Genomic DNA, 15,470 nt, shown 5'->3' with positions numbered 1-15,470 from the left:
GTGTTTCTACTTCTATGCTCCCCCTCAAAAGAGTCTTATTTGGGAAGAGGAATTTGGTAGAGAAAGTTTGTTTAATCTTTCCCCATCACGAGACTCGAGGGAAGCAGGACCTTGTGATAGCTTCAAGGTAGCAATCTGACAAGGATTGTGAGGTCCGACCATCCTCCACTGTCACAAAAGCCCTGGAAGAATTTAATAAAATAGAAAAGGTAGAAAAAAAAACACTATTTTTCACTTTGTATGCCATCTGGCACACCCCTATGAAGTGGCATACTAACTTAGAAAATGTGAAACTTGAAACAACATCATGGAATCAACTCAAAGAAGACAACTCAGATTCTGCCATCACAAGGACAGAACCTTAAAAGGGTGTTGGGACAGAACAGGTCATCCAGAGAAAGGGCTAGTTAAAGTCTCAGTGTTTAGCTGGGTGCTCAGGCCTTTACTTGGAACGTTCTTATCTTTGAGGAGTTAGAACCTAACTGGAATGAGATCAACCCATCCTACAAAGCATGACTGGATGATCTCGTTTCTAGTACGTCATAAGTAGTCACTGGTTAGATATGTTCTAGCCTGGAGAAAAGCTGCAGGCACAGAAACTACCATGATTATGTCAAATGTGCATCACCGGAAGCGACTGCATGAGCCACTCTGGGGGACAGTAAGTTGGTTTTATTCTTGCAGAAATGTAGCTGTGAAGACCTATGACTCTCAGAAGAGTCAAGTTTATTGCACCACGTTCAGCTTTAACAATTCCTCTATCTGAGAAAAGAGTACATTAAACCATTGCACAGTTTACCTCTGCTTCCTCATAAACGAAGTCAGATTTGCACAGTGTAGCATATGGGTCAATTCTGGTTTTTAGTACCGCATCCTGACTCATCCTATATCCTCACTGTTGTTATAAAACACTCTAACAACAAACCCTTAGGCTTCCATCCATTGCAAAATTCAAGTACAGATCTGGTTTGTCACATGGGTCTTTCCAAATGGAAGGGAGTGGTAAAGATATGAGTAACATTGTTTTTATGGTCCCTTTATTAGGAAAGTGCTCAGTGTCTGATATTCTCTTCATTGCCTTTAGGGCCCAGACTGTCCTAAAGACTGACCTTCATCACCTGTTTTAGTGCCCGTTCTCTACAAAAGTTCAGGTGCATGGCCACTGTGCAGAAAGTGAAAGGACCCATGAGTCCTATGAGGACTGAAAGTCAAGACTAGGGGTATAGTTAGTCCTGAATGCACACACACACCCTGGAAGTCCTAAACAAACAGTGAAGGTGCTCCAAAACATTTTTATTCAACATAGATTCTCTTTACATTAAAAAATTGTGGTAAAGTATATGTAATATAAAAATTACCATTTTAACCATTTTCAAGTATACAATTCAGTAACGTGAAGTCACTCACACTGTTGTGCAACCATCAACACCATCCCTCTCGAGGAATTGTCTATCATCCTAAACTGAAATCCTGCCCCCATTAAACAGTAACTCTCCATTATCACCTCCCCTAGCCCCTGGTAACTATTATTCTGCTTTCCATCTCTATGAATGTGACTATTCAAATAGGTGTTTCATATAACTGGAATTATACCATGTTTGTCCTTTCCTGTCTAGCTGATTTAACTTAACAAAATGTTCCTAAGGTTCATCCATGTTGTAGCATCTACCATAATTTCATTTCTTTTAAAGGCTGAACGATATTCCTCTCTTCGCTTCTTGATAGTTATAAAAATCAAATTTTTAGGTACAGTTGCTTTGTAAGTTTCTCCATACCCAAAATAAGCATTTTTCTTCTTTGTTTTAGATAGAGCCGTCATCTACAGCGCAAATGGCACATGTCAGTGAAGAGTCGTGTGTCCCTGTGTATGTGTCTGGTACGTAGACAGCTACAAATCAGATCCTGTTTGTAAGAAGGCAGAGCAGAAGGCTGTCTTGGCTGGGTCGTCCAACATGTAACTCATTCTCTGGCATCCCCAATCAAGTTTTCTTGTTAAAAGGGTCATTATTCTTCCCATAACTCATGTGTAAAATCTCCAGGCAGTTTATGATGTTTATCATGTCAATTTTCTGTTATCATACTCATGTTCATTCCATGGCTCAGGCTAGTTCCCCGAGTCCATTCCGAACCGCGCCGTAGTTTTCTAGTTAATCGCGAATAGCACTTTCTGTGATGGTGGAAATATCCTGTGTTGGCACTGTCCAAAATGGTAGCCACTAGCCACATGGGACTATTAGCACTTGATATGTGGCTGGTGCAACTGAAAAACTGAATTTTTAATTTTATTCCATTTTAATGCCACACGTACGTAGCTCACGGCTACCATGTTGGGGGGCATAGTACCAAACAGTCAGGAAATCACCTGCAGGCTTGCCCGGCTCCAGTCAAGATGGTGCACTGCAGCCAGAGTAAACAGCCTAATGACTCTTCAGAAACTACCAGTGGGACCCCCTGACTCACAGGATGAAATCCAAAATACCCAGGAAGGAGTTTGTCTCTAAACTACTTTTCTAACTAACTCCATATTTTGAGGACTTCCTTTCAGTCTAACTCAACATATTGTCATTCATCAGATGTTCTCTCCTTTATGTATTTGTCCACGCCTTTTTTTTTTTTTTTTTTTTTTTGTCATTTCTCTGTCTGCCTCTGCTTATGCAAACCCTTCCCACCTTTCAGGACACACCTCAAAACACGTCTTTCTCAAAGCCTTTCTGGCTCTTGTCCCACCCTCAAGGGGAAGGTAAGCCTTTCCTCACTGCTCCCAGATTCTTTTGTTTGTATCTTATGTAACAGATCATAATTTGTGCTGCAACAGAGGTATTTATATACCCCCTTTCCCCTAATATAGTAAATTTAGGACACTGTCTTATTTATTCAATTTAATACATGAGGAGCCTGTTGCCTATTTACAGTCTTACATGTGGAAAGCTCCCAATTAATATATGTATCAAATGAAATATCAAATTTACCTATGAGACGACATACTCAGACCAATCTTTATACTTAAATACTAGGGCAAGTATGATGAGAAAAAAAATCTAGCTCACAATATTAAAAAGAAATATTTGCCTTTAAGTCAATAGTTTATCCCAGAGTAGGTTACTGAACCTATAGCTACATCTTATATTTCAGAATAACCTATGTGTGAAGGCAGCAAGTTATCTTACCTGATAAGCTTTGGGATTATGTCTCGTGTAGAGCAGAAAGCGAGTGTTTATCTTTTCTGGAGACCAGGGTAGACCTGCCAACTGTCTTGACAAAGTCCCAGTCCATGGGAAACCATCTTTAAAGCATCCCACCCTTTCATAGCAAACTTCTTTTCCTGCGGCAGAAAGATTGAGCGTCAGTATTGTAGGAACCAGGCCCAGAGAGAGGTTGTTTCCTACCATGAGGCTTAATTGAAACTGGTCTTTAAGTTAAACAAGTCTGACTTATGGGGAGATTCTCTTCAAAAAATGCTCTCCTCTCTCCTTCCCCCACCACCCTCCCAATATCATGACCATGACCTTGTAGATCACAATGTTGCGGATGAGAGCACAGGGGCTGTGGGATCAGATGTTCCTGGCTTTGGGCAATTATTTTGCCTCTTTAGAGTCTCAGTTTCCTCCTCTGTGACGTGGAGATAATACCACTTACCTTACAGCCTTGTTGGGAAGCCTAAACGAACTATCACACGGGACAGCCCTTGTCAATGGGCCTGGACATAAGAGGGATACTGTGTGTTCCCTGAATTTCTGTCTTTTCTTATCAGACTGAAAGTTTTGGATGAAATGGACCCTGGAGTCCCCAGGACCTAGCACTATGCCTGACACACTGTAGGAGTCCAACGTCGGTCTTCTGGGAGTATAGATAACAGCAAAGTTTCATTCAGTTTTAACCAAGTCTTTTCTGGAGCTCACCTCACTCATGTCTAAAATGAGACGCTTTGGGCAAACTGAGTCTTAATGTTTCTGTCATCTACCGACTCTGATTGATCTTTTCACCATGGCCTTTCTTTTTCATTTTCTTTTAACAGCCCAAAGCAAATAACTTTATTTCATACTGTTTTATGGAGGCATAGTTTAACTTGTTCAATTATAACAATAATTATTTATTCAATTTAGCATTGAATTATGTATTCAATGTGTTATTATGATTTATTAAATTGGTTGGCATTTATTCAATATATGGTTATTCATTAGTATTGGCTACAACTGTTTGATGTCTTGAATTTGAGCATTTCCTTTTCTCACTTACCAAAAAATGCTGAATAATTCTTTCACTCTTAAGTCCACCAGATTTTACTTTAAAATCTTAGGAGATTTTGCATTTTCTCCATTCCCTAACAATGAGATTACCCGCTAAACATGAAGAGAGAGGATAAGGAATTAAATTTTTTTTAATCAAATGTTTATACATTAAAAAGAAATTGTACAGATGAGCAACATCCGTGCTCACTCCCAAACGCAGCCCTCTCCCTAGAGGTGGCTACTTTTAAACATGTCTGCCGTTATTCCCGTGGTTACCCCCACATCTCTATATAATGTGCTAACACTGCCAAGGTTTGATTTATTAACATTAGTCACACATGATCTATTAACTTGCTGCAATAATAAATGAGGATTTAACCCACCTATTCTTGGGATCAGTCAGGATCAGGGCAAGAAACAAATCATACCGGTTATTTTAACTGTGAGAGTTTAATACAATGAATTGCTATCAATCAAGTGTTGGAGAAGTGAAGGCACAAAGGGGCCCACGTAGTTGCTCACAGGTGGCAACTGCAGAGAGCAGCTGCTAGTGGAAGGCTGGTGGAAGAATCAAAAAGAACCAAACCAAAAAGTCATTCAGATGTAGAAACTTGAAGGAAGGGCTGCTAGACCCTGGCGGGGAGGGGTGCTGTCTCCAGAGCTGGGGTTTGGCCCGTGAAGAGGGGTGCTGGCTGGGTAGCACTGGCATCTTTGAGTAGGCACCGTGTGCCTGCTTCTGGGTGTTTCTGAACAACTGCCAGCTAGAGCCACCTGCTGCTACCGGATGATTATTTGTCATTTCTGGAAAAACAGACAGGAACCAGGAGCAGAGAAGAAGAACACCATCTTCCTCCCTCCTGGAACCTCAGTGTCCCTCTAGTGTCTCTATTGACAGAGCTTCTCTGGGAGTGGCCAGACAGGCTGAACTGTGGTTGCACGTCCCAGCGCTGGCCAAGCAAGGGCTGGCCTGAAACTGCTGGGGGACAACAGCTCCTACAAGTCCTGCTCTCCACGCTGTCTCAACTCCTCCTCCTCTATAGTCAATAACACTGTTTTTAGCTCATTAACTGGCTTCCACTGTGAACTGAAATAGTAATAATCTATTTCTTTTTTTTAATGTTTATTTTTGCGAGACAGAGCGAACGAGGGGGGGAGGAGCAGAGAGGGAGACAGAGAATCTCAGGCAGTCTCAGTCTGCTGTCACTCAAGCACTGACAGTCTGCTGTCAGCGCAGAGCCCAACGTGGACTTGAACTCACGAAGAGTGAGATCATGATCTGAGCCGAAATTAAGAGTTGGAAGCTTAACTGACTGAGCCACCCAGGTGCCCCAGTAATCTTCTATTTCTTGATCGATACCTCATACTCCTTATAACCTGACTCTCTACCTTTGCAAGACAAAGTTTTAAGCCATGTTACCTCTCTTCCCTTCCATCTTCCAAGGTCCGCCAGCAGCACTTTGACTTCATATTGTCAAAGTTGATAACATTCAGACTTTGTTCTATGATCATAATTAAGTCTTTTATGTTTTGTGGGTAGGCTGGCTCCAAAAAATTGAAAGCCAATAAACAGAATTTATACGATTATGACTGGATAAATATTTTTCCTTTCAGAGCCAGCTAGCATGCTATAATTACATTTGCTTATCTGCACTTTGTTGTATGGTTACCCATTCGCTTCAAAAGGGGAATATTCACATGAATTATCTTTTCTTAGACATGAATTGCTCGAGATCAGTGTCATTTTGGTTTGCTTCATATTTGGATCATGCTTTTCTTGTAGCATTTTCATTTTCCTGGATTCTCTGGTTGCCTTGGTTTTCTCTTGTAAGTGTAAACATGTGCCTTCTTCAATATATCTCTACTATAGCTCCTCAGTCAATATTTCTCATGCCTGGAATCCATTTTGTTTTTGTTTTTTTTTCTGTTGAAGCACACATATGTCCAGTTCTAATTTGGATCAATGAGTTCGCATTTGGATCGTTCCTTTCTAATACAACCTTCTGTTTTTTTCTAGAATGTCCAGCTGCCCTTGCTTTTTGCACACCATGTCTCCCCCTCCCCCATACACCCAAATTCTCAACTACATTATTCAGTCTATGGAAAGGAGTTTGGATTTTGAAATAAAGACTTGTAAAAACTGTATGTTTCTTATGTTTGTAACTTACCAGGGTTATTGGTCACTATGCCTTTTTCAATAAGGAAATACCCATAAAAAGAATATAAAGTTAGAAGAAACTAGATATGATGAAGGAGACTGATCAAGATTATAAAGTATCAAAGCCATTTAGGGAAAAAATGGAAAGATTAATAGTTCTTTAAAAATAACATGTTTGCAACAAAATCAGTAAGTTGATACTGGGCCAATAACTTAAATGGCCCATGTGACGAAGAATATAGTTTTAGAATGGTAGTGTTAACGGTATTATGCAGCCATTGAAAATGCTTACAGAGATTTGTAATGAAATTTGTAATGACAGTGATTATGTTAGTGTGTTGTGCTGAAAAGGCAGGCTGCAGAACTATGCATGGTTTTATTTAAAATGCATGGGGAGGGGCGCCTGGGTGGCGCAGTCGGTTAAGCGTCCGACTTCGGCCAGGTCACGATCTCGCGGTCCCTGAGTTTGAGCCCCGCGTCAGGCCCTGGGCTGATGGCTCGGAGCCTGGAGCCTGTTTCCGATGCTGTGTCTCTCTCTCTCTCTGCCCCTCCCCCGTTCATGCTATGTTTCTCTCTGTCCCAAAAATAAATAAAAAACGTTGAAAAAAAATTAAAAAAAAATAAAATAAAATGCATGGGGAAAAAGAAAATTTAAAGGAAGTGCATCAAAATATTAATAATGGTGAGAAAGCATGGGTTTTATTTATTTTCTGAGAGAGAGAGAGAGAGAGAGAGAGAGAGAGAGAGAGACAACGCAAGTGGGTGAGGGGCAGAAGGAGAGGGAGACACAGAATCCAAAACAGGCTCCAGGCTCTGAACTGTCACCACAGAGCCCAATGCAGGGCTTGAACTCACGTACCATGAGATACGTAAGTCGGACACTTAACTGACTGAGCCACCCAGGCGCCCTGAGGATGCGTGGTTTTTATTTTCTTGTTTACCCTTATCTATGGTCTTAAATTTTTAATAATTAATAATGGTAACTCTAAGTCACAAAAGAAAAAAGAAGACTACTTCTCCAAATTATGTTTAATTAATAATAATTTAATTAATAATAATTAAAAGGGCAAAAACAGACTGAGCCCTAAGTGTCACATATGTGAGGAAATGAAGACTTACAAACAGTGACCACCCTGCCCAATGCGTCATTGTTATTAAGTTGGGGGGGGGGGGAGGAGAACCATGATGCAGCTCATTCTATCACTAAGTAGAATTGGGAGGTGCATTAATTAGCTTTTGTTAGGTTATGTTGTAACAAATAGCCTCCAAATCTCCTCGGCTTCCCAACATGAAGGTTTAGTTCTCGTTCATGTTCGATTTTGGCTGCAGTAGTTTCCGGTTGGCTGTGGCTCTGATTTACCAGTCTTCTTCCTTCCAGGATCTAAGCCAAAAGAGACCCTGTCTGGAACCTGTTGCTCTTGGGGCAGAGGGAAAGGGCAGAACCATGGTTGAACCATGCAAATGCTCTTCATACAGGCATTCGAACTTGGCACTGCTCTCTGCAGGTCATGTAGCCAAAGGTGGGGCTGTAGCATCCTCTTCCTGGGAGGGGAGTAAAGAGTGGGAAACAACACTACCATCTGCAACAGAAGGGTATGCAGGTTTACATTTTTATAGGTGCCACCGGAAGGAAAACCTTTTGTCATTTTCATTTGTATTCCTTGAATTACCTAAATACCTGAATATCTTGTGCATTTCTGGCCCTTTGCACATATTCTGTGGGTGACATCTTTGTTTCTGATGTAGATTTTTCTGAAGTTTGCTTTTTTCTTATTTATTTGTAAAAACTCTTCAAATAGTAGAGAGATTTGGTCCTTTTCAATCAGACATTGAGAAAAAATATTCTAGTTTGCTGTTTTTGTTTTTGTTTTATAGAAATTTCACATTTTACAAAATAATCAGTCTTTTTCTTTATGGCTTTGGGGTTTCATCTTGTTTAGAAAAGCCTTCCTTACTTCAAGATCATTAACAATTTCACTTTGTTTTCGTTTATATTTTTCTTGTTTCACTCTTTTACTTTAAATGTTCATTGATCTGGGGTTTATTCTGGTGTAAAGAGAAGTTTTTCATCTAGAAGTTCAATTCTCTTGGCCTGAATTTATACAAAGTATAATCATTTCAATGTCTTCCACACCTGTGGTTATTTCTCTTTATTTAAATATGTCATCACAGTTTTCTATTTTTTAGTTTTATTAGGCAATCACAATATACATTTATCAATTGTATTGCTTTACTCCTGTTCTTCTAATGTGTTAACCTTTACTTTTATTTTTATTTTTTTTATTTTTTTAAAAATTTTTTTTTCAGCGTTTATTATTTTTTTTTTTGGGACAGAGAGAGACAGAGCATGAACGGGGGGAGGGGCAGAGAGAGAGGGAGACACAGAATCGGAAACAGGCTCCTGGCTCTGAGCCATCAGCCCAGAGCCCGACGCGGGGCTTGAACTCACGGACCGCGAGATCGTGACCTGGCTGAAGTCGGACGCTTAACCGACTGCGCCACCCAGGCGCCCCGCTTTACTTTTATTTTTATTCATGAAATTCTTCCTTCAATGTTACTTGTTCTTTTTCTAGTGCTTTCAGTTCTTGGGTCATTGTATTTTGATATATTCTGCAACTGAAGTGTTTTATTTACTCTTTGACTTCAACGTTCTTTACTAAAGCACATTAGGTTTAATTGGTTAAGAAATCATATAAGTTGGTATATTAGTTCATGTTTTCTTAACTTCCACTTTCTAAATGAGTAATTTTTCATACCGTAAGCAGCCTTTCCCAATGACAAGAAATATCTTGAAAATGGACTCATTAATTTATTCAAAAAATATTTATTTGAGTGTCTATTATGTGCCAGATATTGTTCTCAGCATTAGGGAATCAACCGTGGAAAAAATAAGCCTAACCCTGGTGGAGTATAGCCCAGTGGGTGTGTGGGGACAATGAATAAGAATAAGTAAATAAAATGAAGATGTGTGTGTGTTCAGGTGAGGAAGGGGTTGCTATTCAAATAGGGTGGCCAGGGAGGATCTCACTAAAACAGGTGGCATTTGAATCTATAGCTGAAGGGGGTGAGGAGCAAACTGTGGGGATTTCTGGAAGAGGGCTGAGGGAAGAGAACACACAAGCCTCTGGGGGAAAGAGCATGGCTTAGTGTGACAGAGGACTTATGACACGGCCACGCTGATCAGACTGACGGAAGAGTGGGAAGTGACAGGTCCGTAACACCTTACTCTGCAATTGCAAAATCTAAAATCCTCTGGGGGAAAGAAGTGGGATTTTGATTTTTTCATTCGTTTTTCAGTTTGCAGAAAACTCATTTGGTAGCAAAAACTGACCTGAGGCTATACATATTCGTCATCCTAATTAATATGAATGTTCATAGATTTTACTACAAAAATATCCATGTGGTTGTGCTACCCAAGATTCCTCTCAGGGTTTTGTATTTTACAGTATACTTAAAATTAGAAAAAAAAAAAGTCTGAGTTCTGGGACATATCTGGCCCCAGGGAGTTGAACAAGGGATGATGGACAAGGGATGGTATTAGGAAGGTAACAGAGGGCTAAAGCATGCAGATCATTGGAAGGACTCTGGCATTTACTCCAAGGTGAGGGGCATAGCCATCGGAGGGCCATGAGCAGAAAAGTGATGCAGACTGACTTAGGTTTATTTTGTTTTAGGAATACACTGAAGCAGGACAAGGGGGGAGGCACAGAGATCATCTGGGAGGCGACTGTAGTAAATTAGACAAGAGACAATGGTGTCCAAAGTCAAGGTGGCAGCAGGGGAAGTGGTGAGAAGTTGTCAGGTTTTGGATAAATTGTGAAGGAGGATCAATTTACTGATTAATTGGCAGGAAGGTGTAATAGAAAAGTAGAGGATGATGTCAAGGTTTTTGGCGAAGTTCCTGGAAGGCTGGAGTTGCCATTACTTGGGGAGACGCTAGAATTCTAGACAGATTTGGGAGTAGAATCAAGAGCTCAGCTCTGGGGACACCTGGGTGGCACAGTAGATTCAGTGGCCTACTGTTGATTTCGGCTCGGGTCATAATCTCACGGTTCGGGAGTTTGAGCCCCATGTCAGGCTCTGCACTGAAGTGCAGGGCCTGGTCGGGATTCTTTCTCTCCCTCTGCCTTTCTCTCTCTTTCTCAAAATAAATAAATGAATGTAAAAAAACTTAAAAAAAAAAGAGTTCAGCTCTGGATATGCAGCTTTTATATGAATTAGATACATAAGTGGAGATGCCACAGAAGTAGGTAGATATATGAGACTGCAATTCCAGGGAGAAGTTCAGTTGCACATAGGAACTTGGCAGTCATAAACATAAAGTTGGTGTTTGACGTCATGAATATGGAGGAGATCACCAAGGGAGTGATGGTAGGTAAAGAAGAGGAATGACCTAAGGACAGAGTCCTAGGACACTCCATCATTGAAACATCAGGAAGACGAGTGGGGATAAGCACAGAACACTGACAAAAAGGCCTACAAGAAGTAGGAGGAAACCCAGAAGAACGTGGAATCCTAGATGCCAACTTAATAATGTACTTCCAGGGGAGAGAGCAATCAAGAGTATCAAATACTGCAAAGTCTAAGTAGATGAGGATGGAGAATTGACCACTGGCTTGTCAACATAGGAGTAACTGGTGACAGTGACAAGGGTAGTTTCTGGGGTGAAAGCCTGATTGGACTGAATTCAAGAAAGAAGGGGAGGAGAAAAGGAAACCCCATACACACAACTCAGAAGTGGAGTTTTAAAGATGGATGCAGTACCTGGGTGGCTCAGTTGGTTAAGTGTCTGACTTTGGCCCAGGTCATGATCTCACAGTTTATGGGTTCAAGCCCTGCATCAGGCTCTGTGCTGACAGCTCAGAGCCTGGAACCTGCTTCAGATTCTGTGTCTCCCTCTCTCTCTGCTCCTCCCTTACTTGCGCTCTGTCTCTGTCTCTCTCTCTCTCAAAATTGAATAAACATTTAAAAATACATTTTAATTAAAAAAACAAAAAGACGGATGAAATAACACATGTTTGTGCTGCTGGGAATGTTCCAGAAGACAGGAAGAAAATTGGTAAAGCAGGAGAAATAGAAGAGAGTGTGGTCGAGTGCACTCCTTGGGCAGGTGAGAGGAGAGAGTGTCTAATATACAGGAGGAAGGGTTGGCCTTTGTTGCAGCAAGAACAGCTCATCTCTTGTGAAAGAGAGAAGGCAGAACGTGCAGGCAGGTGTCTGCAGCTAAGTTGGATAAATGTGGTACTGGGAGCTCCGCAAAGGTCTCTTCTCTTTGTTTCCATTTTCTTATTGAAATGGGAAACCAGGCCATCAGCTGAGTGTTGGTAAGCAGGGAGGTGTTGGAGATTTGAGAAGAGGGGAGAAAAATGAAAGAACCCAGGAGCCCAGGCAAATGAATGGATGAGGGAAGAACAGTAGGATGGCTTGGCAGCCTTAGGGTCACCTTCTGTCTGATGACCATGACTTTGCAGTGAGACAGTCAGCATGGTGTGTGTTTTTCTCCAGGCACAGTCAGCTGCACAGAGATGATGTGTTGGATTTAACCAGTGTTGTGGTTAAGCCAAGTGAAGCAAAAGCAGCAAAGAAGTCCAATGTGTATACCAAGGAGTGATTATGATTGGCCATGGCATTAAACTGAGGAGAGAGTTGGCTGGCTGCCAAAAAACTTAAAAAAATAAAATCATAGTTATATTAAAATTAGATTATATATATATATAATAGTTATGCATAGTTATATATATATATGTGTGGAGTAGTATATACGTGTGTGTGTGTGTATATATATATATATATATATATATATATATATATATATATTTCTACTGCACACTCATATTCATTACAGAGCCGCTATCATTAAAAATTTGAGTCTCCATCACATTTGTATTATTACCTGCATTGGCATCTATTAAATTTGTAACAGAGTCCATTTGCATTTAGTTCTCTGGTACCTGCCAGAGAATTTGTGTTTAATTCAATAAACCTTCAAACAGAAATCACTCCCTACTGAAAAGTAAATTTTTCCGATGGGTATAGGGAAGTCTTATTAATCACAACTGTGTCTCCAGGGTTCAACACAGTGCCTGGCACATAGCAGGTGATTGTATTTGTTGATTAAAATAAAACATATTAGCATCCTTGTTCAGAGAGGACTTTGAGAGAGGACAAAGAGGCCTGAAGTCTGGAAGGAGGAGAGACCACCTGAGAAAAAAAGGGTGACGGTATAAGAACAATAGACCAGGCAAGACTTCACTCGATTCTGTTCTCGAACTGATCAGTCTAGCTGCTTTCAGTATTCAGTAAGGACTGTCGGGGGCAGGAACATTACAGAAAATAGAGCACAGTTCCAGGAATATACTAAAACCAACAATAGATCCATCCACTTTTATCCCACAGAAAAGATCTGGAGGGCAGGGAGTAAAAACACTGAAATTCTTTGATTCTATTTTGGTTAAAACATATCAACTAACTTTTGTTGTGCTTATAGGAAGAACACTGAACCAGGGAGGTAAAAACAGAGATAAACAACAGCTACTACATAGGAGATGCCTGAAGAGTCCACAATATAAAGAGCGCAAGTCCATGAATATTGAGTTGATGTGTAAGAAATGTTCACAGACCAAAATCTCTTCACAAAAGCATGACCCAAATAGAAAAAATCAACATGGAAGTTCCAATCACCATTAGTCATTCATTCATTCATTCATTCATTCATACATTCATTGAGCATCTACAGTGATTCAGATACTGAAACCAGAAATATGAATGTATTTTCTCATTTATTGCTACACACTTACCTTAGAAGTGAAGAAATCAAGACTTTAACAGATAAGTTGCTTCACCAAGGCCATAGCTGGGTATAGAGCTGGGAGCCCAGTACAAGCCATCCAGCAACTTTTATATTATTGGAAATAGATACTTCCTATATACTTATCAGATTTAGTATTACTAAATTGATTCATTTCCCTTAGATATTTCTATGACCAATAAATCAAAATATAAACAGAGCCAATATTCCGAAACCCGTATCAATCACATTCTGGATGTGACTATACTCCTTATTTTCAAGGAACTAATAAATGAAGTCTTACCCATTGATGTGCCAAAGAATAAGAGAGCAGCAATCCAAATTCCAAACATCGAAGCTGCTTTTGAAAATCACATCAACCCTTCTTGAAGATTTTTACTCACAAAGTCCCCTCACTATAAAATATTAAGCAATTTTCTTCAAAACGTTATCACCCAACATTTAAGTTCTAGGTCCAGAAGAGTGTGGAGTTCACACGACCTTGAATCCCGATGCCCTGCAAAGTAATGTGCCCTAGCCTAGACTACTGGCTCCACATTAAGGGATATAATTAGCAAGGTGTGCCTTCCATTAGGTGATTGGTAGTTAAAACTTCTGAGGTTTTGATGTTTCATCATTAGCAAGATTTTGGTTACACACAATCTGAGTCACTCTTGAAAGTTATTTTAAGGCTTTGGGAGGGTAGATAACAAACATCGAAAAGGCAGTTTTTCCAAACCAGGACCATAACTTGGAGTATTCTTCCCCTCACACATGTCGAAGGGCAAACAAGCAGACCCTCCTGAAACATGTTAGGAGTTAAATAATGAACGTGGCTAATAATGGCGAATCTGCACATCTTGTGTGGCAATACAACGTTGCAGCTGCCATCATCTGGAGCCCAACCACCTGGATCCAAATTCTGGCTCTGCCACTTATTAGCAGTGACCTCACACTAGCAAGCCTCACTGCACCTTTCTTCACTTGTAAAATGGGGATAATCATGGTTCCCAACCCACAGGGTCATTTGGTGACGGAATTACTTATTATATAAATAGTATCTCGTGTATAGTGCTGTAGTGGAGTTAATTTTATTAGTGATTTTTCAACTATGTTAATGGTTATAAGAACAAATTTATGTCCACATAAAATACAGCGTTACATCATGGCACCTGGGCCACGTAACCAACTCTAATGTGATGTGAACCTGCCTTTTTGGCTGCTACATTGACTTAAAGTGATGCAGTTCACAGATATCCTCAGTCGAATTCTCAATTTCTAAATGCTCATAGAAGATGGCTGAAAATATTTCTTGGTGTTTCTTTACTTTTTCCCTCTTACCATAATAACATGATGATATTTTTTTTAAATTTTTTTTTCAACGTTTATTTATTTTGGGGACAGAGAGAGACAGAGCATGAACGGGGGAGGGGCAGAGAGAGAGGGAGACACAGAATCGGAAACAGGCTCCAGGCTCTGAGCCATCAGCCCAGAGCCTGACACGGGGCTTGAACTCACGGACCGCGAGATCGTGACCTGGCTGAAGTCGGATGCTTAACCGACTGCGCCACCCAGGCGCCCCAATAACATGATGATATTGAAGCATTTATGAAGCATTCATCCCTTTCATACAAACCTTGTTACATTATGCAAGGATCAGACAAAGAAGAGGTTAAGACCAAGAGTAGTTACAAGTCTTGGGTGCTTTATTTGGTTGAACTATTTCCTGGAACTGGTAGCAGCCAGTCCACCATGGCATTCAGACACGCAGTAATTAGAGAAAGGGCTATTCAGCAGCTCTGAGCCTGGTGTCTGGGGTGCTGAATGTCCAGCGACTACAAAAGACATGCTCTAAAAGCTTCGCCAGTTGCCACTGGTCATTTTTCCAGGAATCAATGTTTTTAGCCACGCACGCAGGATCAGCATAAATAGCATCATCATCAATAGCACCTCTCAGAAGACAGCCTCTTATTCGCGTCTCCATCCCCAGGGACAAGCACAATGCCTGGAATCTAGCAGGTGCTTAATGAACATTTTTATATAAAAAAAAAAAAAACAAAGATGTATAGTGATAATACAGGAAGTTTTTTCAAGCCACGCTCTCTTCCATGTTTTCATAGCACTTTTCAATGACTCTGCTATAGCTCTTAGCATGTCATGGAATTGCTAGGCATTTATCTGTTAGTTTCCTCCCCTAGACTGAACTGTTCTGAGACAAGGACTAGTTTTTGTTCATCTCTGGGCCCCCAGGGTCTAGCAATAGATCTATCACAGCAGACACATGGTCAATATTTGTTGA

General features: G+C 40.5%; 1 protein-coding gene across 3 annotated transcripts in view; it reads right to left on the bottom strand.

The window, feature by feature from the left end:
• Positions 1-14,540, bottom strand: part of PNLIPRP3 (pancreatic lipase related protein 3) — a 42,508-nt gene extending 27,968 nt beyond the window's left edge. For 2 of the 3 annotated variants that reach the window (XM_045040729.1, XM_045040730.1), the window contains exon 1: positions 3,168-6,778. In XM_045040729.1, the coding sequence (XP_044896664.1) occupies positions 3,168-3,389 (222 nt within the window). In that variant the 5' untranslated portion in view covers positions 3,390-6,778. Of the gene's footprint in view, positions 1-3,167; positions 6,779-13,475 lie in introns of those variants that run through there. The other variant, XM_003994448.4, reaches the window with a different exon arrangement.
• Between the last annotated feature and the right edge of the window lie 930 nt (positions 14,541-15,470).

The sequence above is a fragment of the Felis catus genome, chromosome D2 (assembly GCF_018350175.1).
Source record: "Felis catus isolate Fca126 chromosome D2, F.catus_Fca126_mat1.0, whole genome shotgun sequence".
Classification (NCBI taxonomy): Eukaryota; Metazoa; Chordata; class Mammalia; order Carnivora; family Felidae; genus Felis; species Felis catus.
Note: the sequence above shows the minus strand (reverse complement) of the source record. Positions and strands in the feature narration are given on the sequence as shown.